This window comes from Scyliorhinus canicula, chromosome 6 (genome assembly GCF_902713615.1).
Source record: "Scyliorhinus canicula chromosome 6, sScyCan1.1, whole genome shotgun sequence".
Classification (NCBI taxonomy): Eukaryota; Metazoa; Chordata; class Chondrichthyes; order Carcharhiniformes; family Scyliorhinidae; genus Scyliorhinus; species Scyliorhinus canicula.
In genome coordinates this window covers 8100059-8120746 of record NC_052151.1, presented here as the reverse complement: position 1 = coordinate 8120746, position 20688 = coordinate 8100059, and the positions used below count along the sequence as shown (strand labels likewise).

Sequence of the window (20688 nt, the reverse complement as noted above, 5' to 3'; positions counted from 1 at the left end):
AAAGTAAGAGGTTGCCAGGAAAAGGGTTGGCCCACTGAAGGACAGGGGAGAGAATCTATATTTGGAGCCAGAGGAAATGGGTGCGGTACTAAATGAATACTTTGCATTAGTATTCGCCAAAGAGAAGGAATTTGTGGATGCTAAGTGTGGAGAAGGGTGTGCAGATAGCCTGGGTCACATTGAGATCCAAAAAGATGCTGTGTTGGGCATCTTGAAAAATATTAAGGTAGATAAGTCCCCAGGGCCTGATGGGATCTATCTCAGAATACTGAAGGAGGCAAGAGAGGAATCTTTGGATTCTCACTGTTGTCAGGTGATTTCCCGGAGGACTGGAGAATAGACAATGTTGTTCCTTTGTTTAAGAAGGGCAGCAAGGATAACCGTGTGAACTACAGGCCGGTGAGCATTACGTCAGAGGTAGGGAAATTACTGGAGAGAATTCTTCGAGACAGGATCTGCTCCCATTTGGAAGAAAGTGGACGTATTAGCGAGAGGCAGCAAGGTTTTATGAAGGGGAGGACGTGTCTCACTAACTTGATAGAGTTTTTCGAGGAGGCCACAAAGATGATTGATGCAGGTATGGTAGTGGATGTTGTCTATATGGACTTCAGTAAAGCATTTGACAAGGTCCCTCATGGCAAACTAGTACAAAAGGTGAAGTCACACAGGATCAGAGGTGAGCTGGCAAGATGGATACAGAACTGGATAGGTCATGGAAGGCAGAGAGTAGCAATGGAAGGGTGCTTTTCTGATTGGATGGCTGTGATTAGTGGTGTTCCACAGGGATCAGTGCTGGGACCTTTGCTGTTCGTAGTATATAAAAATGATTTGGAGGAAAATGTAACTGGTCTGATTAGTAAGCTTGCAGACGACACAAAGGATGGTGGAATTGCGGATCGCAATGAGAACTCTGAGGCTACAGTAGGATTTAGATTGTTTGGAGACTTGGGCGGAGAGATGGCAGATGGAGTTTAATCCAGGAAAATGTGAGGTAATGCATTTTGGAAGGTCTAATACAGGGAGGGAATATACAGTGAATGGTAGAACCCTCAAGAGTATTGACAGAGAGATCTAGGTGTTGTAGCCATCTAAGATGGACACCAGTAACACAAAATGGAAGACTGCAAAAAATACAGGGAAAAATGGACATAGTAAAGAGCAAACAGCTTGCAGAAGCAGCAGTCAGCATTGAGACACTTGCAAAAACCGGTTTCCCAACAGCTGCAGAGTTCAGGCAGCGCTGTAAATGGGAAAACAGTTTACATACTAATGAGGTGATACCGGGACAATCCCGGGCACAATAGATACACTCAAGTATCAATCGATACTTTCAAAAGCGAAGCAGACACGCTGGAGCCAGCGAAACAGGGACAATGAGTCCTAAGAACCGCCCCAGCCATCAAGGAACGACCCTAGGATAGGGGGGTTCAAATCATATCGATTGGGAAAAGGCCCAATCGATCCCCAGCAGGTGAGGAAGCCCGCCCCAAGGGGCACGGACCTCCTGGGACCTATAAAAAAGGTCCCGCACATGGTTCGGTCTCCTGTCTCCGGCCTCCGACTCCAGCCTCCAGACTCCTGTCTTTTACACCAGCCGTCGAGCAGCAGCCATCGATAAGTAAGTGCCAAACGACGATCGCTACCTTGACCCAGGCATTACTTATACCCGTGCCGACCAGTAGTAACAAGAAGTTGCAGACCAGAACGGAACGAAGGCCTTGTTCCCTCACCTTGCCTGTTCCTTCTTAGATAAGTATTAGTCGTTTAATGGTAGAAGTAAGTTAGTCTTTAGCGTGTGCATGAGTATTTATTATAATTGTTATAATAAACTCTAACTGTTTGGACTTACTAATTGGTGTATAGCTTTATTGCTTTGAACTTGACCTTGATGCTTGTGACGGTGTCTCTTACGGCACCTGGTGACTCCAGAGCATAGAAACGAGAAACAGAGCCAAGCGAGTGTTAAGTGCACTTCCTCTGCTGGAGGAGTGTTAAACACACTTACTCAGAACGAGCAACAGTGTACAGGTCCACAGGTCACTGAAAGGGGCAACACAGGTGGAGAAGGTAGTCAAGAAGGCATATGTCATGCTTGCCTTCATTGGCCGGGACATTGAGTATAAAAATTGGCAAGTCATGTTGTAGCTGTATAGAACCTTAGTTAGGCCACACTTGGAGTATAGCGTTCAAATTTGGTCACCACACTACCAGAAGGATGTGGAGGCTTTAGAGAGGGTGCAGAAGAGATTTACCAGGATGTTGCCTGGTATGGAAGGCATTATCTATGAGGAGAGGTTGAATAAACACGCTGCCGGAAGAGATGGTGGAAGCAAAAACGATCGTGACGTTTAAGGGGCATCTCGACAAATAGGTGAATAGGATGGGAATAGAGGGATACGGATCCAGGAAATTGAGAAGATTTTACTTTAAACAGGCAGCATGGTCGCCGCAGGCTTGGAGGGTCGAAGGGCCTGTTCCTGTGCTGTACTTTTCTTTGTTCTTTGATGGCTTTCCGTACATCCTGTCTGGAATTCTTATGTTGGTCAGGGTCGTCAGACTTGAACACCTCCGTCCGGAACTTCAGCAGGGAGTGAACCCTTTGGTTGAGCCAGGATTTCCGATTGGGGAATACTTGTATTGTCTTCTTTGATACACAGACCTTGGCACACTTACTGAGAAAGTCTGTGACAGTGGTTGCATACTCGTCCTGGTTAGCTGCCGCGACATGGACCAGTCCACAGACTCCAAGCAGTGCGGAGGATGTCCTCAATTGAGACATAACTTCATTATTTTATGGTAGAATTACTTACATAAAAATAGTCAATAGGCTCGTGAATACGTCTGAAGAGCTGTCTCACCCACAGTATCTTTCCGGCTATAGGAGGCATGTTTCTAGCCAGTGGTGGGTCCTCTTTATTAATTTGATAGTGCTGTAGAGAGATAATCAAAATGACAAAATAATCTAAAAGGAAAGACATTCGATAACTCAACATGAAAGGATATATTTTTCCTATTGTGTAAGTATAGATTAAGTGTAAATGTTAAGATCCAACAGGTGGAAAGCATTGTACAAACCAAATCCCAAAAGTGAAATTTGACAAGTGATTGCAACTATTTTCTCTTTGTATTTTACCATGAGAAAATATTTTGAAGTCAGGAGCCACAAATTCCAGAAACGCTTTTGGATGATTATATTACATGAAAACATTTATTAACAAAAGAAAATAAATAAATAAATAAATAAATAAATAAATAAAAGATTACATTTAATTACAGTGGGCAGCACAGTTGCTTCACAGCTCCAGGGTCCCAGGTTCGATCCCCGGCTAGGTCACTGTCTGTGCGGAGTCTGAACATTTTCCCCATGTGTGCGTGGGTTTCCTCCGGGTGCTCCGGTTTCCTCCCACAGTCCAAAGATGTGCGGGCTAGGCCAATTGGCCACGCTAAATTGCCCTTGGTATCCAAAAAGGTTAAGTGGACGTTCCGGAGATATGGTAGATGATAATAACTGTTGCCGAAAACTGTGTTTATTTATGAGTCTAACCAAGTTGGAATCTTTTGGGGGAATATTCTGTTGGACTAATTGTACTATGTAAATCAGAGAATCATAGAATTTACAGTGCAGAAGGAGGCCATTTGGCCCACCGAATCTGCACCGGCCCATATAAAGAGCATCCTACTCAAATAAACACCATTTTCGGCAACAGTCATTATCAAAATTATTTTAGTCTAAAATAATTCTAGCAACAAAGCACAATCCACTGTTGCTGGGGGAAAGATATTTCATCGGGCTTATCTTTCACTCCCACTTGTCTGTGGAAATTAATAAACTTGCTTTCTTGAATAAACAGAAACTTCTCTGGGGTAGCTAGAGGCTCCTTTGCTTCTTCACACTTCTATCCCAGTCCAGAGCACTCTTATCAGGAGGTGTTACATGGTTGCATTCACACATAGCTCCCAATATCTCTTTAAACATGTTTTTCTCTTTCCTCGTTCCTCATTGTCCTTATCCTTCTTTGAAATTGACCTTTCCCAGGATAAAAAATCTTTTATGTTCTCCTTCTAGCCATCACCATCTTTAGGTAAACTAAAATTCAATAACTGATTTGGTGCCTGATTTATTTATCATCTTTTCTCAGCTTTAAACACCTACTTACTTCCCTTTGAAATTCAACAATTAAACACGACAAACCTTCTTTATCTTCATATCCACTGAAGTCAATTTCTACCCATGTTGGGTACGATTCACCCATGATGTGTCATCTGGGAGAATCGCTGAGCATGCCACTTTTTCTCACGTTGCCGTTCCGACGCCGTTCCGCCATTCTCCCAACTGGCGAGAACAGCGTACTTGATGTCGGCCCCACACATGCCAGAGAATCTGCCAAGCAAGCAATAGAGGCGATTCTCCCGGCCCCCCGCTATTCTGCGGCCCGGATGGGCTGAAATCCCGATGGCGTGAGACTAGGCCACGCTGTTGCTGTTCCCTCCCTCCCCCCCACCGACTGAATAAATTTATTTATCAGCACGACTGGCTGACGATGTGGATGAGGGAGGTGAGTGGGCGGCCCCACCCCAGGAAGCAGGAAGTTGCGTGAACGGCCAGTGATGGTGGGTGGGGTGGGTGGGGTGGGGGGGGGGGGGGCTCTCTGAAATGTATGACGCGATCCCCCATGGGGGTGGGGGTTTGGGGGAGGGGTGGTTGGGGGGGGGGGGTTGGGGGGGTGGTTAGCGGGTGAGGACAGGGCTAAGGAGGATGGGGTGTGGAAAAGAGAAGGGGAAAGAGGAAGGAGAAGGGGAGGTAGAGGGGAAAGGAGAGGGGGAAGGGGGCGGGGGGAGAAGGAGGAGGGAGAAGGAGAAGAGGGAAGGGGAGGGGGAAGGGTGGGAGAAGGAGAGGGGGATTGGGGAGGGGAAATGAGAGGGAGGAAGGGGAGGGGGAAGGGGGAATGAGTGGGGGCTGGAGTAGGGGAAGGGGGTGGGGGCGGAGAAGGGGGAAGGGGAGGGGGAAGGAGAAGAGAGAGGGGGAAGGAGAAGGGGGAAGGGGAGGGGAAGGAGAAGGGGGAAGGGGAGGGAGAAGGGGAAGGCGGGGGTGGGGGAAGGAGAATGGGGAAGGCGGAAGGGGTGGGGGAAGGGGGAGGGGAAGGAAAAGGGGGAAGGGGAGCGGAAGGATAAGGGGGAAGGGGAGGGGAAGGAGAAGGGGGAAGGGGAGGGAAAGGAGAAGGGGGAAGGGGAGGGGAAGGAGAAGGGGGAAGGGGAAGGGGAGGGGAGGGGGAAGGAGAGGAGGAAGGGGAGGGGGAAGGGGAGGGGGAAGGAGAAGGGGAAGGAGGAGGGGAAGGGAAGGGGAGGGGGAAAGAGAGGGGAAGGGGGAGTGGAAGGGGAGGGGGAAGGAGGTGGGGGAAGGAGAAGAGGGAGGGGGAAGGAGAAGGGGAAGGGGAGGGGGAAGGAGAAGAGGGAGGGGGAAGGAGAAGGGGGAAGGGGAGGGGAAGGAGAAGGGGAAGGAGAAGGGGAAGGCGGGGGTGGGGGAAGGAGAATGGGGAGGGGGAGGGGGAGGAAAAGGGGAAGGGGAGGGGAAGGAAAAGGGGAAGGGGAGGGGAAGGAAAAGGGGGAAGGGGAGGGGAAGGAGAAGGGGGAAGGGGAGGGGAGGGGGAAGGAGAGGAGGAAGGGGAGGGGGAAGGGGAGGGGGAAGGAGAGGGGGGAAGGGGAGGGGGAAGGAGAAGGGGGAAGGAGGAGGGGAAGGGAAGGGGGAGGGGGAAGGGGGAGTGGAAGGGGAGGGGGAAGGAGGTGGGGAAGGAGAGGGGGAAGGGGAGGGGGAAGGGGAGGGGGAAGGGGAGGGGAAAGGAGAGGGGGGAAGGGGAGGGGGAAGGAGAAGGGGAAGGAGGAGGGGAAGGGAAGGGGAGGGGGAAGGAGAGGGGGAAGGGGGAGTGGAAGGGGAGGGGGAAGGGGGTGGGGGAAGGAGAGGGGGGAAGGGGAGGAGGAAGGGGAGGGGGAAGGGAGGGGGAAGAAGAGGGGGGAGGGGAGGGGAAAGGCTGAGTGGAAGGGGAGGGGGAAGAAGAGGGGTTGAAGGGGAGGGGAAGGTTGAGGGGAAGGTTGAGGGGGGAAGGAGAGGGGGAAGGAGAGGGGGGAAGGAGAGGGGAGAAGGGGGAAGGAGAAGGGGGAGTGGTGGTGAAAATGATGCCACCATTGGCATGCTGGGTTGAGGAGGGGGGGGGGAGGGGGGGGGGGGGGAGGGGGGGGGGGCTCCACGGGTACCCACAGGACCGAGACCCCAGCTGGAGTGTCATGGCAGGAAGGTGGCGAAGACACCCTTCCTATTTGATGCCATGGTGAAGGGCTGTGGCCTCTGGTGCAGAAGTGAGAAGGGACGGGGGAACTGGACGGGAAACGGATACTGTGGCCAGGTGTATCAGTGCTTGCGTGAATGAACCATGTCCAGGGAGTCGGGCACCCATTAATCCAAAGGGCTCTGGCTGCCTACGCGCCAAAGCGCCCTCCTAACAAATGTCATTGTCTCTCCCTCCCAACAACCCCACCCTTCAAGTTTGTGATGTTTGCACAACAGCCATCAATGTTTGCCGCCGTGGAGGTAGCAGCTGCCATGCAGATTGACATTTGGTGCAGGCGACCCAGGCGGTTCAGTGAGGATGCTGCAGAGGCGGATGCAGCAGAGGGAGTGGCTGCAGAGGGCCCCGTGCCAGGCATTCCTGCTGCAGGCCCTCATGCCCGACAGGTCCAAGAGTGTGAAAATGACCCCCACATCGTCGGCCAGGAAGAGGTCGACGACTCAGATCCTGATGGGGCACCAGGGGAGGAGCACGAGCAGGTGGTTGTGCCAAGGCGGCCGAGGCGTCCCATGCGGCATCGTCTGTACTGGGACCGCATTTCTTTCGAGGACCAAACGGAAGCGGCATGCAGGAGGAGACTCCGATTGAGCCATGAGACAGTGGGACATATATGCCATCTAGTGGCGCACCTGTCTCCATGTTGAATGGGGGGAGGACATGCCATACCTGTGAGAGTGAAGGTCATGGTTGCCCTCAATTTTTTTGTGACGGGTTCCTTCCAGGCGCCAAGCGGGGACCTATGTGGAATCTCTCAGACATCGGTGCACCGGTGCATCCAGGCCATTACCAACGGCCTATATGCTATCACGGGAGAATACACAGATTTCCCGGAGTACCACGCACACCAGGCTGCCAGGGCAATGGAATTCGCCTCAATGATCGGGATCCCGATGGTCCAAGGCGTCGTTGGTGGGGTGCACGTCAACCTGTGTGCACCGTCGGAGAACAGGGACGTCTTCCTGAAGAGGAAGGGGAACTACTCAATGAACGAACAGGTGGTCTGCGACCATCAAATGCCAATAATACACATGTGTGCCAATACCCGGGCAGCGTGCATGACGCCTTCATATATACTGGCACAGTCCTTCATACCCGCTATTTTCAAGGGTCACCTCCCCCCCACCCCAGATGAGGGGCTGGTTGCTGGGCGACAGGGGCTATCCGTTGCGGCCGTGGCTGATGACACATATACGGAGGCCACAGACCAACGCGGAGACCCGCTACAATGAGGCCCATGCTGCAACCAGGGGTTTCGTGGAGAGGTGCTTCGGCCTCCTCAAGATGAGGTTCCCATGCCTGGACTGCTCCGGATGCGCTCTGCAGTACGATCCCGACAGGGTCGGAAGAATCTTTGTCACATGAAGAAAGGTTGAGTAGATTAGGATTGTTTTCGTTGGAAAGACGAGAGGTTGAGGGGTCTACAAAATTATGAGAGGTATGGACAGGGTGGATAGCAACAAGCCTTTTCCAAGAGTGGGGGTGTCAATTCCAAGGGGTCACGATTTCAAGGTGAGAGGGGGAAAGTTTAAGGGAGATGTGCGTGGAATGTTTTTTACGCAGAGGGTGGTGGGTGCCTGGAACGCTTTGCCAGCGGAGGTGGTAGAGGCGGGCACGATAGCATCATTTAAGAAGCATCTGGACAGATATATGAACGGGCGGGAAACAGAGGGAAGTTCTTCACAACATTGCACAACAGAGGGGCGATGTCATGGAGGAGGATGAACCAGGTGAGCCCGATGAGGGCGACGCCTCTGAACATGAGGATGAGGATGATGATGAGGAGGAGGAGGAGGAGAAGGGGGAGGATGGGAGGGCGGCGGGGCACAGACACCACCGGGGTGTGGGATATGGTCGGGAGGCTGCACGACGCCACCGGCAGGGACAGCGAGCACGCGAGGTGTCGTCGCCGCACGTTTCGCACGCTAGGGGGAGGGCATCGTTGTGCAGGGCACTCGCACCATCGATCGCGCACAAAGGCACCACCCAGCACCGCCCCCCCCCACACCATCGCACAACCCTACCACACACAGCACCACTCTCACGCAACCCTATACCTGCGGCACATCGTTAATCGTGTCACACATTAACTTCCGTCAGCTGGTGTGAACAGTGCCATGTTGGATGACAACCCGCTCTGCGGTAAGCTGTGAGCTATGGATCGCAACTGAATGTCTGACTCATGGCCATATCTGAAACACCCCCCCCCCCCCCCCCCCCCACCTCGGTGTCCCCTCTATGCGCCATGGACACTCCATCACATGCACATGTGGGGCAGCAGGCGTCGGAGCGCTGAGGATGACGGCGTGCTTGGGGTGGGGGGGGGGGGGGTGGGGGGGGCACACCCGGCCTCACCCTTGTAATGAATTTCGAACACCATCACTGTGCCCCCTCACGGCCCCCGCAGGTACCGGACATAGGACAGGCGAATATAGGTTTGGTGTAAGAACTTTAATAGTGACATTGAAAGACAAGTGCCCTAGCCCCTATTACTAATCTGTGCCCTGCACCCGTGCCAACTTACTACATGTCTAACATTTTGGCCTTACGGGCCCTACCACCACGTCTAGGTGTTTCCCCAGATGGTACAGCAGGAGTGGAGGCGGACAACTGAGAATGCTGCCCTTCGACGTGGCTCCCCGCCGGCGCGCATTTCCTGGTGTGGCCCGGCCTGGATGGGCCAGGCATGCTGCCACCACAGAGCAGAGGCAAAGCTCAGTGGACCACGCAAAATGCCGGAAGCAGATTGCAGAACTGCAGTCTCTGCTTTCCGTAACAGAATGGGTTCCAAAGCACCTTTGGGACACAGTTAGATGAGGAAAACAGCCCCAATTGGCAGGAATTAAATGAAACAGCACAGAGATACGTTCAGGGAACATGTACCCAAGTGAAACCGCAGAAGAGGAAAGCACCCAAACCCCCCACAGAGCTAAATCGCTGGCTTTGAAAGCAGACCAAGCAGACCGGCAGCACAGTTCGATTCCCGTAACAGCCTTCCCGAACAGGCGCCGGAATGTGGCGACTCGGGGGTTTTCACAGTAACTTCATTGAAGCCTACTCGTGACAATAAGCGATTCTCATTTCATATCGTACCTATAGGTGGAGAGTTCGATCCTCCACTGAAGGATTTTATCATTTTTTATTTTGCCCCTTTGCGAGGTGTCAAACATAAAGGCAACCAATCGTTGGTCGGTGATAAGGGTGAACCTCCTACCTGTGAGGTAGTGCCTCCAGTGACGAACAGCCTCCACGATGGTTTGCGCGTCCTTCTCGACAGAGGAGTGTCGGAGTTCTGAAACGGATAGGGTACGGGAGAAAAATGCAACGGGCCTCACTGCCTGATTTAAAGTGGCTGCTAGAGCTACCTCTGAGGTGTCGCTCTCAACCTGAAACGGAGTGGATTGATCCACCGTCCGCATGGCTGCTTTGGCGATGTTCTCCTTGATGCAGCTGAAGGCCTGGCGCGCCTCAGCAGACAGGGGAAATCGTGTGGCCTCAAAGAGTGGGCGGGCTTTGTCCGCATATTGGGGGACCCACTGGGCGTAGTATGAAAAGAACCCCAAGCACCGTTTGAGGGCCTTGGGGCAATGAGGGAGGGGGAGTTTTAAGAGCAGGCGCATGCGGTCCGGGTCTGGGCCCAGGACTCCGTTCTCCACGACGTAGCCGAGGATGGCCAGTCTGTTTGTGCGGAAAACGCATTTCTCCTTGTTATAAATGAGGTTTAATTTCTGTGCCGTCTAGAGAAAACGGTGGAGGTTGGCGTCGTGGTCCTGCTGGTCATAGCCGCAGATGGGAACATTGTCCAGATATGGAAACGTGGCCCGCAGCCCGTACTGGTCTACCATTTGGTCCATTGCTCGTTGGAACACCGAAACCCCGTTAGTGACGTCGAAGGGAACCCGGAGGAAATGGAAGAGGCGGCCACCGGCCTCGAACGCCGTGTAGTGGCGGTCCTCCGGGCGGATTGGGAGCTGGTGGTATGCAGACTTCAGATCCACCGTGGAAAATAGCCGATCCGATAAAGACCCTATCCTGTAGGCTGTATCGCCTGCTGCGAGTAGCTACTGGTTTGTGATGAGCCATCAATTGCACAAGAGACGAGTTGCTATACAAAAGTTAGGCTTTAATAAGCTAGAACTTAGCCCTGCGGTCGACTACAATAAAATGGACGATCGCCGGGCGTTCTGACTATTTATACCTCGGTATGGAGGCGTGGTTAACTCAGCCTCTCAACCAATCAGAGAGCCGTCACATGACTGGTCTCAACCAATCGGTCGAGAGGCACATGACCGACCAGGGCCAATGGTAAGCCGGTGTTCTGCACCAATGGCAGACAGCTATGCAAATCATACCACCACATTCACCCCTTGCGGAGAAAGAAGCCGGGGGGGTATCAACGAGAGCCGAGGGTGGGGGGGGGGGGGGAGAACTGGTGGTATGAGTAGCAGCCGGGAGAACAAAAATTTTCTCTCCTTTTCTTTTATTGCATTTTTGGCTTCCCACTGGCTCAGACAATTAGCAATATACACAAAGTCCCAACAAAGTCCATGGAGCTGTTGAAATTTAAATCGATTCGATCAGTCTTTTCGTGGCCCGTGACATTCTGGCAGACCGCCGCAGTGGAGTAGGTGACGTCGGTTCAGCCGATGGTGGTGGTTCCGCTGACGTCCTGGTGTCCGGGAGCGATGGTCCTTGAATAGTCTCCGTCACCCGAGCTGGCTGTGGAGACACCGTGGATGGGGAAGGGGTGACCTGGGTGGGGTGCTGGGGGGAAAAAAATAGGGGGGGTCTGTGGTGAAGGGGGGGGAGGCCGCACGCCGGCGGGTGCCAGGTCCCGGAGGGAGACCGTGTCCTGCCGACCGTCGGGGTACTCCACATACGCATACTGCGGGTTAGCGTGGAGTAACTGGACTTGTTCCACCAACGGGTCGGACTTGTGCACCCGCACATGCTTCCGGAGCAAGATGGGTCCGGGGGAGGCCAGCCACGTCGGGAGAGGGGATCCGGAGGACGACTTCCTGGGGAAGACAAGAAGACGTTCATGAGGTGTCTGATTTGTTGCAGTACAGAGGAGTGAGCGGATAGAATGTAGGGAATCGGGGATAACCTCTTGCCATCGGGAAATAGGGAGATCTCTGGACCGGAGGGCCAGTAGTATGGTCTTCCAGATGGTACCATTCTCCCGCTCGACCTGTCCGTTACCCCGGGGGTTATAGCTGGTCGTCCTGCTAGAGGCAATGCCCCTGTTGAGCAGGAATTGACGCAGCTCGTCGCTCATAAAGGAGGACCACCGATCGCTGTGTATGTACGCGGGGTAGCCGAACAGGGAGAAGATGGAGAGGAGGGCCTTAATGACGGTCGATGTGGTCATGTCGGGGCATGGAATGGCGAAGGGGAAGCGGGAGAATTTGTCAATTACCGTCAGGAAGTAAATGTTGCGGTTGTTAGAGGGAAGGGGCCCCTTGAAGTCAATGCTGATACGTTCGAAGGGGCGGGATGCTTTGATCAGGTGTGCGCGCTCGGGGCGGTAGAAGTGCGGTTTGCACTCGGCGCAGATGTGGCTCTCACGGGTTACTGTCCTGACTTCCGCGATGGAGAAATGCAGGTTGCGGGCCTTAATGAAATGGTAGAGACGGGTCACCCCTGGATGGCAGAGGTCCGTGTGGAGGGAGCGGAGGCGGTCTATCTGCGCGCGTCCCAGGATGATACAAGATCTCATAGTTGTACTTGGACAACTCGATCCACCACCGTAAGATCTTGCCATTCTTAATCTTGCCCCTTTGTGCATTATCAAACATGAAGGCTACTGACCGTTGGTCTGTGAGGAGGGTAAACCTCCTGCCGGCCAAATAGTGCCTCCAATGTCGCACCGCTTCGACTATGGCCAGGGCTTCATTTTCCACAGAGGGGTGGCGGAGTTCAGAAGCCTGGAGGGTTCTGGAGAAGAAGGCCACGGGTCTGCCCGCTTGGTTCAGGGTGGCCGCCAGAGCTACTTCTGATGCGTCGCTCTCGACCTGGAAGGGGAGGGACTCGTTGATGGCATGCATCGTGGCCTTTGCGATGTCGCTTTGATGCAGCTAAAGGCCTGGCAGGCCTCTGTCGACGGCGGGAAGGTCGTGGTTTGAATGAGGGGACGGGCCTTGTCAGCGTAGTTAGGAACCCATTGGGCGTAGTAAACGAAGAAACCCAGGCAGCGTTTGAGGGATTTGAGGGTATTGGGGAGAGGGAGTTCCATCAGGGGGCGCATGCGTTCGGGGTCGGGGCCCATCACTCCTTTACGCACTTCGTAGCTGAGAATGGCTAGACGGTCGGTGCTAAACACGCACTTATCCTTATCGTATGTGAGGTTAAGGAGTTTTGCGGTTTGGAGGAATTTCTGGAAGTTGGCGTCATGGTCCTGCTGATCGTGGCCGCAGATGGTGACATTATCAAGATACGGGAAGGTAGCCTGTATTCCGTACTTGTCAACCATTCGGTCCATCTCACGTTGGAAGACCGAGACCCCATTTGTGACACCAAATGGAACCCTAAGGAAGTGGTAGAGGCGCCCATCTGCATCAAACGCGGTGTATTTGCGGTCACTCGCGCGGAGGGGGAGCTGGTGGTAAGCGGACTTAAGTCCACAGTGGAGAAGACCTTGTATTTCGCGATATTGTTTACCATGGCGGAAATACAGGGGAGAGAATACGCGTCCAGTTGCGTAAACCGGTTGATGGTAGGGGCAGCAGGGTAGCATGGTGGTTAGCATAAATGCTTCACAGCTCCAGGGTCCCAGGTTCGATTCCCGGCTGGGTCACTGTCTGTGTGGAGTCTGCACGTCCTCCCCCTGTGTGCGTGGGTTTCCTCCGGGTGCTCCGGTTTCCTCCCACAGTCCAAAGATGTGCGGGTTAGGTGGATTGGCCATGCTAAATTGCCCGTAGTGTCCTAATAAAAGTAAGGTTGAGGGGGGGTTGTTGGGTTACGGGTATAGGGTGGATACGTGGGTTTGAGTAGGGTGATCATGGCTCGGCACAACATTGAGGGCCGAAGGGCCTGTTCTGTGCTGTACTGTTCTATGTTCTATGTTCTATGTCTGGCTGTAGTCGATGACAATCCGGTTTTTCTCCCCAGTCCAGACCACCAGCCCTTCGGCTCGCCAAGGACTGTTGCTGCCCTCGATCACCCCTTCCGTCAGCAACCTCTGGACCTCGGACCTGATGAAGGACCGGTCCTGGGCGCTGTACCGTCTGCTCCGTGTGGCGACGGGTTTGCAATCGGGGGTGAGATTAGCAAACAAGGAGGGGGGGTCCGCTTTGAGGGACGCGAGGCTGCAGACAGTGAGGGGGGGTATAGAGCCGCCGAATTGGAAGGTCAAGCTCTGCAGAGTGCCGATGCGCAAAGGTCAGGGAGGACAAGGGGTTTATAATTTTTTAAAACCTTCCCTTGGACCGTGAGGTCCGCGATGCAGCACTCGGTGATGCGGACGGAGTGCGAACCTGAGGCTAACCCGATTTTGTGTTTTACAGGATGGACAGGGAGCGCGCAGCATCTTACCGTGGCAGGGTGATCGAAGCTTTCCGTGCTCCCAGAGTCCAGCAGGCAGCCCGTCTCGTGGCCGTTGAGGTAGATCAGCGTTGTCGTTTTGGCGAGCGTGCGTGGACGTGACTGGTCGAGCTGAATGGCCGCAAGCTGTGGAGAAAATCCGTATTCGTCGTCATCGTCCGAGTAGATGCTGGAAGAACCTTGCGTGCCAGTCCCGGAAGGTGGTGCCCAGGATTCGCACGTGGAGTCGGGGCCCCAAGATGGCGGCACCCAGGACCCGCACGTGGAGTCAGGGCCCCAAGATGGCGGTGTCCAGGACCCGCACGTGGGGTCGGCGTCCCTAGATGGCGGCGCTCAGGGCCCGCACGTGGAGACGGCGCCCCAAGATGGCGGCGCCCGTGGGGCCCTCGTGGTTGAGGGGGGCGGAGGTAGCGGTGCCGGCGAGCTGACCGGAGCGGCTGTGAGCGGGGGCAGAGAGGCGCGTAGGCCAGGCGCGGGGGCCTGGGGGCGGCGAGTGGAGAGTAGCGCGGTGCGCTGGAGGGGCCCATAAGGGCCCGGAGTAGAGAGAGAGGCACGCAGGCCAGGCGCGGGGGCCCGGGGGTGGGGGGAGAGAGTTGCGCGGCATCCAGGAGGGGACCGGGAGCGCCCGGAGGAGAGAGAGAGGCGCGCAGGCCTGGCGCAGGGGCCCGGGGGCGGGGGGGAGAGAGTTGCGCGGCGCCCAGGAGGGGACCGGGAGGGCCCGGAGGAGAGAGAGAGGGGCACAGGCCGGGCGCAGGGGCCCGGGGGCGGGGGGCGGAGAGAGCTGCGCGGCATCCAGGAGGGGGCTGGGGGGGGCCCGGAGGAGAGAGAGAGACCCGCAGGCCGGGCGCAGGGGCCCAGGGGTGGGGGGGGGGGGGGGGGAAGAGTGTTGAGCAGCGTCCAGGAGGGGCCAGCAAGGGCCCGGAGGCCGTTTTGGCCTGGCAGAAGGTGGAGAAGTGGCCCTTCTTCCCGCAGCTCTTACAGAGGGCGGAGCGGGCTGGGCAGCACGGGCGAGGGTGTTTCGCAAACCCGCAAAAGTAGCAGCGGGGCCCCGTGGACTTGTCGGGGAGTCCCGCGGCGCAGGCCTGAGGGAGGTCGGGAGCGGTGGATGGCGGTGGGGAAGCGTGCCAGGAGGCCCAGGATGGTGCAGCGCGGCTGGGGACATAGGCGCAAGCGTTTAGATCGGCGACCTCCAGGGAGGTGGAGAGAGTCCGTGCCTCAGTTAAGCTGAGGTCGTCTTTCTCCAGCATCCGCTGGCGGATAGTGGGGGACTGCATCCCAGCCACGTAAGCGTCTCTGATCAGCAATTCCATGTGCTCCGTAGCTGAAACAGCGAGGCAGGAGCAGTTCCTCCCCAGGATGGCGAGGGCCTGGTAAAATTGGTCTAATGACTCACCGGGAAGCTGTTGTCTGGTGGCCAGCAGATGTCGGGCGAATACTCTGTTGACTGGTTTAAGGAATTGTCCATTCAGCTTTCGCATGGCGGCATCGTAACCTTTCTCCTCCTTGATTATCGCGTAGGCTGCTATACCCACGCTGGAGTGGAGGATGTGAAGCTTCTGTGCCATGGTGGGGGGGCTGGTTGCAGACTCCAGGTATCCTTCGAGACATGCCAGCCAATTTCGGAGTTTGCGGGCTGATGCGGAGGCATTCGGGCTTGATCCGGAACTCCATCTTCAAAAATCTAGCTTATTAAATTGATGAGCCATGAGCACGAGAGACGAGTTGCTACACAAAAGTTAGGCTTTAATAAGCGAGAACTTAGCCCTGCGGTTGACTACAATAAAATGGACGACCGCCGGGCGTTCTGACAATTTATACCTCGATATGGAGGCGTGGTTAACTCAGCCTCTCGACCAATCGGAGAGCTGTCACATGACTGGTCTCAACCAATCGGTCGAGAGGCACAGGACCGACCAGGGACAATGGTAAGCCGGTGTTCTGCACCAATGGCAGACAGCTATGCAAATCATACCACCACATTTTGCAATCTGGAATGAGATTGGCGAAGAGAGGAGGGGGGGAGATGCGCAGCGTGGCTAGGCTGCAGATAGTGAGTGGGGGCAGGGGCCCGCCGAAGCTGAGGGTGAGGCTCTTGAGGTTGCACTGGAAATCCAGGCCTAATAAGAGTGGCGCGCAGAGGTCGGGCAGGACATAAAGTTTAAATTTTGAATAACTAGCGCCTCGAATTATGAGCGTAGCGACGGTGCGTCCTTGGATTTGGACTGAGTGGGAGCCCGAAGCGAGGGCGATAGTTTGGCTCACAGGAAAAATAGGAAGCGAACAGCGTCTTACCAGCTCTGGGTGCATAAAGCTCTCGGTGCTCCCGGAGTCAAAGAGGCATGGCGTGCTGTACCCGTTGATCTGGACCTCCGCCATCGAACTTCGTAGGTGCTTGGGGCAGGATTGATCTAGGGTGACCGCGTTGAGTTGCGGGCCGCGTGATGAATGCCCGGGAAAGTCGTAGTCTTCCGAGTGGGAATCCGGTCGAGTAGATGCCGGTATGTTCTGGCGAGCTTGATGCAGGATCGCTGCGCTGAGTTGCGGGCCGTGTGATGAGTGCCCAGGGAAGTCGTAGTCTTCAGATCGCACGTGGTGAGCGGCGAGGAAGATGGCGGCCCCCATGAGTCGCACGTGGCCAGCCGCGTGGTGGGGGTTTGCCAAGATGGCGGCCCCCATGGATCGCACGTGGCGGGAGGGGGCGGAGTCAGGCCGTAGGCCACTGACAGCGAGTCGTAAACACATGGCGTGCATAAACCTCATTAATGGGCCTAACGTACATTTTGTCCAATATTGCCAGCGCTGCGGTGTAAGAACCGGCCGGATTTAGCTGTGTGGAGATTCTGTGGCTTACCCTCGCGTGCAGTAGGCTGAGTTTTTGTTCCTCCGTTGTTCCAGCGGTGCTGGCTTCTGCCAGGTAGGCCTTAAAACATCTCAGCCAGTGGGAAAAAATTTCTTTAGCCTCTGCATCCTGCGGGTCGAGCTCTCGGCGTCCGGGCTTGAGGGCTGTTTCCATGATTTACTTAGATTGTTTCGTAAGTATATTAAATTGATGGAACTATCAATTCTACGGACACGTGCTTGTAGGATTAGAATAGCGGTTTTAAGATACTTACAACAGAGCCAGCCTGTTAGCCGTTGAACTTTCGGTGAACTGGCTGGCTGACCCTGTGGCACGGATCTTTATACAGCAGCTTCAGGGGGAGGAGTCCTGGGCAGAGCCAAGGGAGGAGCCCAGTACAAACTCTCGAGTACTCCCAGAGCTACGCCCCCTGGTGATCAGGTAGTGCAACTGCACTTACAATATTGATACATATGAAAAAAAATGAAAATCGCTTATTGTCACGAGTAGGCTTCAATGAAGTTACTGTGAAAAGCCCCTAGTTGCCACATTCCGGCGCCTGTCCGCCTATAATATACAGATTATAATACCGTGTAAATCTCATTCACCACAGTCCCCAGACAACATGGCCAAATGGGCCCGCACCCTTATCTCCCATGCCACAGAGGCAGGGCAGAAAGCGTGCGCGAATTATGACCCCTCAGAAGACGCCCACAATGAGAAATGGGTATTAAAAAAGTTGTCCCGCGCTTGGGAGCAATCTGTGCACAGAAAACCCACGTTTAAGAAGCCCGAGGAGGCACAGACAGAGGCAGACATTCAGGCAGTCAGAGCGCACCAAAACCCCGCCTGGGTGAATGAAGGAAAGAACAACCCCTCACATAAGCCACAGGAATGTTACAACTGTGGACAATTAGGTCATTTTGCATGACAGTGCAAAGCCCCGCCGAAATCACAGAGAGGCCAACAGACAGGCACTCTGAACAGAAATAGGACAAAGCCTATTCATAGTGTCAGCATTCGTTCAGACCAAGGAGACATGGACGGCACGGACTGATGGTGTTCGGGCTCCCCCACTTGGGTCTGTGACACCCTTTGGGATACGTCCGGACGACCGGTAGTCACAGCAAAGATACGGGGACAGCCCATTGAATTTCTCTGGGACACAGGAGGGTCCCGCACGACCATAAATTCCTCCAATATGTTTCAAACGGACACGTGGCCCACTACAGCCACAATCACCCTCAGCGGCTTCACAGGCCACTCACAGCAGGGACACATTACAGCCCCTGTACCCATTCAGATAGGTAACATCACGACAAGACACCCCATAGTTTTAGTTGATCTGCCCCACACAGCAGAGCACATTTTAGGCATAGACTTTATGAATTCACACAGCCTGTCATTTGATCCAGTGAATCAATGTGTCTGGAAAATGGCAAGGTCAGCAAGAGCCCCCGCAACGCTTACAGTAAGTGAGTATGCAAACAAGATTAGCGCAGTCGGAGAATATTGCTTTGATCCGACCACACTTAGTACGGACAAACAGGTTAGGGCAGTTTTGCAAAAGAACAGACCAGCATTTGCCAGTCACAGGCACGACTGCGGCAGAATGGCTGGAGCGGTTCAAATTACAGGACCTGACCCGAGACCCCAAAGGCAGTATGGATTTCCCCAAGAGGCAAAGGGAGAAGTTGCAAAAGTTATCGACAGTTTATTAGAGCAGGGCGTAATTAGATCAGTAGCCTCTACTAATAATGCCCCGATTTGGCCAGTGAGAAAGCCCGATGGATCATGGCGACTGACCATCGATTATCGGGAACTCAATAAGGTCCCGAGACCATGCTCAAACAAGGACTCAACTCACAATCCTTTACGGTTTTGGATATCAGTAACGGATTCTGGTCCATTCCATTGGCAAAGGCGTGCCAGTACAAATTTGCCTTCACATTTAAAGGTCAGCAGTACACGAGTATTGCTTCCACAAGGATTCCACAACTCACCCTCCATTTTCCACCGACAGCTGGCAAATGGTTTGTCTAAATTCTCTCGCCCCGAATGTCTGGACCAGTATGTGGACGACCTATTACTGCAGACAGACACCAAGGCAGAGCACATCAAGCTTCTGTCTGAACTCCTGGAACTACTACAGACAATTGGTTGTAAAGTAAATCCCAAAAAGGCCCAAATTTTGGAAAGTAAAGTGATATATTTGGGTACGATTATCACGCACGGCAAACGCGAGATCGAGCATAAAAGGTTTGACTCAATTGTCAAATTGCCCCTTCCCCAAAATGTATCAGCCCTCCGGTCATTTTTAGGACTGGTTGGGTACTGTAGAAACCATATTGACGGTTTCGCAACCAAAGCAGCACCCCTCCCTGACCTCCTTAAGAAAGGAGCCCCTTCGGAATGGCTTCCGCAGCATACGGATGCTGTGGACGACTTGAAAAGAGCCCTTATCGCAGTCCCCGCACTACAAGTTCCAGACCCTCTTTCCCCCTATGCTATTGAGGTAGCTAGTACAGATCACACCCTTTCGGCCGTGCTCCTCCAGGAACGGCACGAGCAGTTAAGACCAGTGGCTTATGCCTCCAGAATCGTAGGTCCTGTGGAGCAGGGATTTCCAGCCTGTGAAAGGCACCTGCTCGCAGTTTTCTGGGCAGTGCAATATTTTTCCTACATAACCAGACTGAACCCCATCACAATTCTGACCGAACACACCCCCACACAGCTTTTGTTAGACGGACGACTAAAGGACGGAACTGTTAGTCAGATTAGAGCAGCGAGATGGACCTTTCTTTTGCAGGGACGGGACATCACTGTAAAAAGGACAAAGACTCACACTTTCTTAGCAGACAACCTCCAGTACCCAGGCACCCCCCATGAATGTGAAATCATCTCCCCACTTAGTAACACAGGCCCCTTTATTGCAAAGACACACCCCAGAAAGATAGGAAGTTCACCCCAAAGCCCCAAGCACACAGACACGTGCGCACCTTTAAGGATTTATGTGGATGGTTCGTCCACCATTTTAAATGGAAAGCGCATTACAGGATCCGGTATCTATGTTGAGGACGCGCAGGGACGCGCCCTCGATGAAATTTCGTTACAGTTACCAGGTCACTTAGGCGCGCAAGCAGCAGAGCTAGTGGCCATTGCGTACATTGTAGAGCACCCAGATTCCTTCCCCAGCCCGGCAGACATTTACTCGGACAGCCTTTATGTCTGCAACAGCCTCACAGAATTCCTACCCCTGTGGAAAGCACGAGGACTTGTTTCAGCGGACGGTAAACCCCTTCCTTCAGCCCCGTTGCTCCGCCACATTTTAGAGAAAGCGAAAGATAGGTTTTTGGCATAATAAAAGTAAGAAGTCACCACCGTTCATCCCCCCCGGAAATGTGAGAGCTGACGCATTGGCAAAAGCAGGTTCCAGGCACGGACATTTTTGGAACCCCCCCCCGAAAGCGCCCCAGTGAATGCAGTTCAGATCTCACAAACTAATATCGAGGATTTAGTGCAGGCCCAGAAGCAGGATAGTAATCTCAGGGAGATTTTAAAAGGAAATGTTACAGCCCCGTACGATAGGTTCAGAAATGCACTGACCACACATGATGGTGTGGTTCTCAAAGACACCCTTTATGTAGTTCCTGAACAGGACAGGAATCAACTAATTTCTTTGTTCCATGACGGTCATGGACACCAGGGAATTGACCCCACTACAGCCTACCTGAGACAGCTCTGTTGGTGGCCAAACATTACGTTACTCATTACGTGGAAAATTGCCTTATCTGTGCCCAAAATAATCTGGACAGATATTCCAAGAAAGCTCAGTTTAGCCACACTCGCCCCGTTAATGGCCCCTGGACTAACCTCCAGATTGATTTTATAGGACCATTGCCCACTTGCAGGAATGGTTGCAAATATGTTTTGGTAGTTATAGACACTTTTACAAAATGGGTTGAAGCA

General features: G+C 53.8%; 1 protein-coding gene across 1 annotated transcript in view; it reads right to left on the bottom strand.

Annotated features, from left to right (window-relative positions):
- Positions 1-20688, bottom strand: part of LOC119966923 (dynein heavy chain 8, axonemal-like) — a 1786259-nt gene that overhangs the window by 1294197 nt on the left and 471374 nt on the right. Inside the window, exon 16 of the mRNA XM_038798881.1 lies at positions 2811-2930. Coding sequence (XP_038654809.1) covers positions 2811-2930 — 120 coding nt within the window. The remainder of the gene's footprint in view (positions 1-2810; positions 2931-20688) is intronic.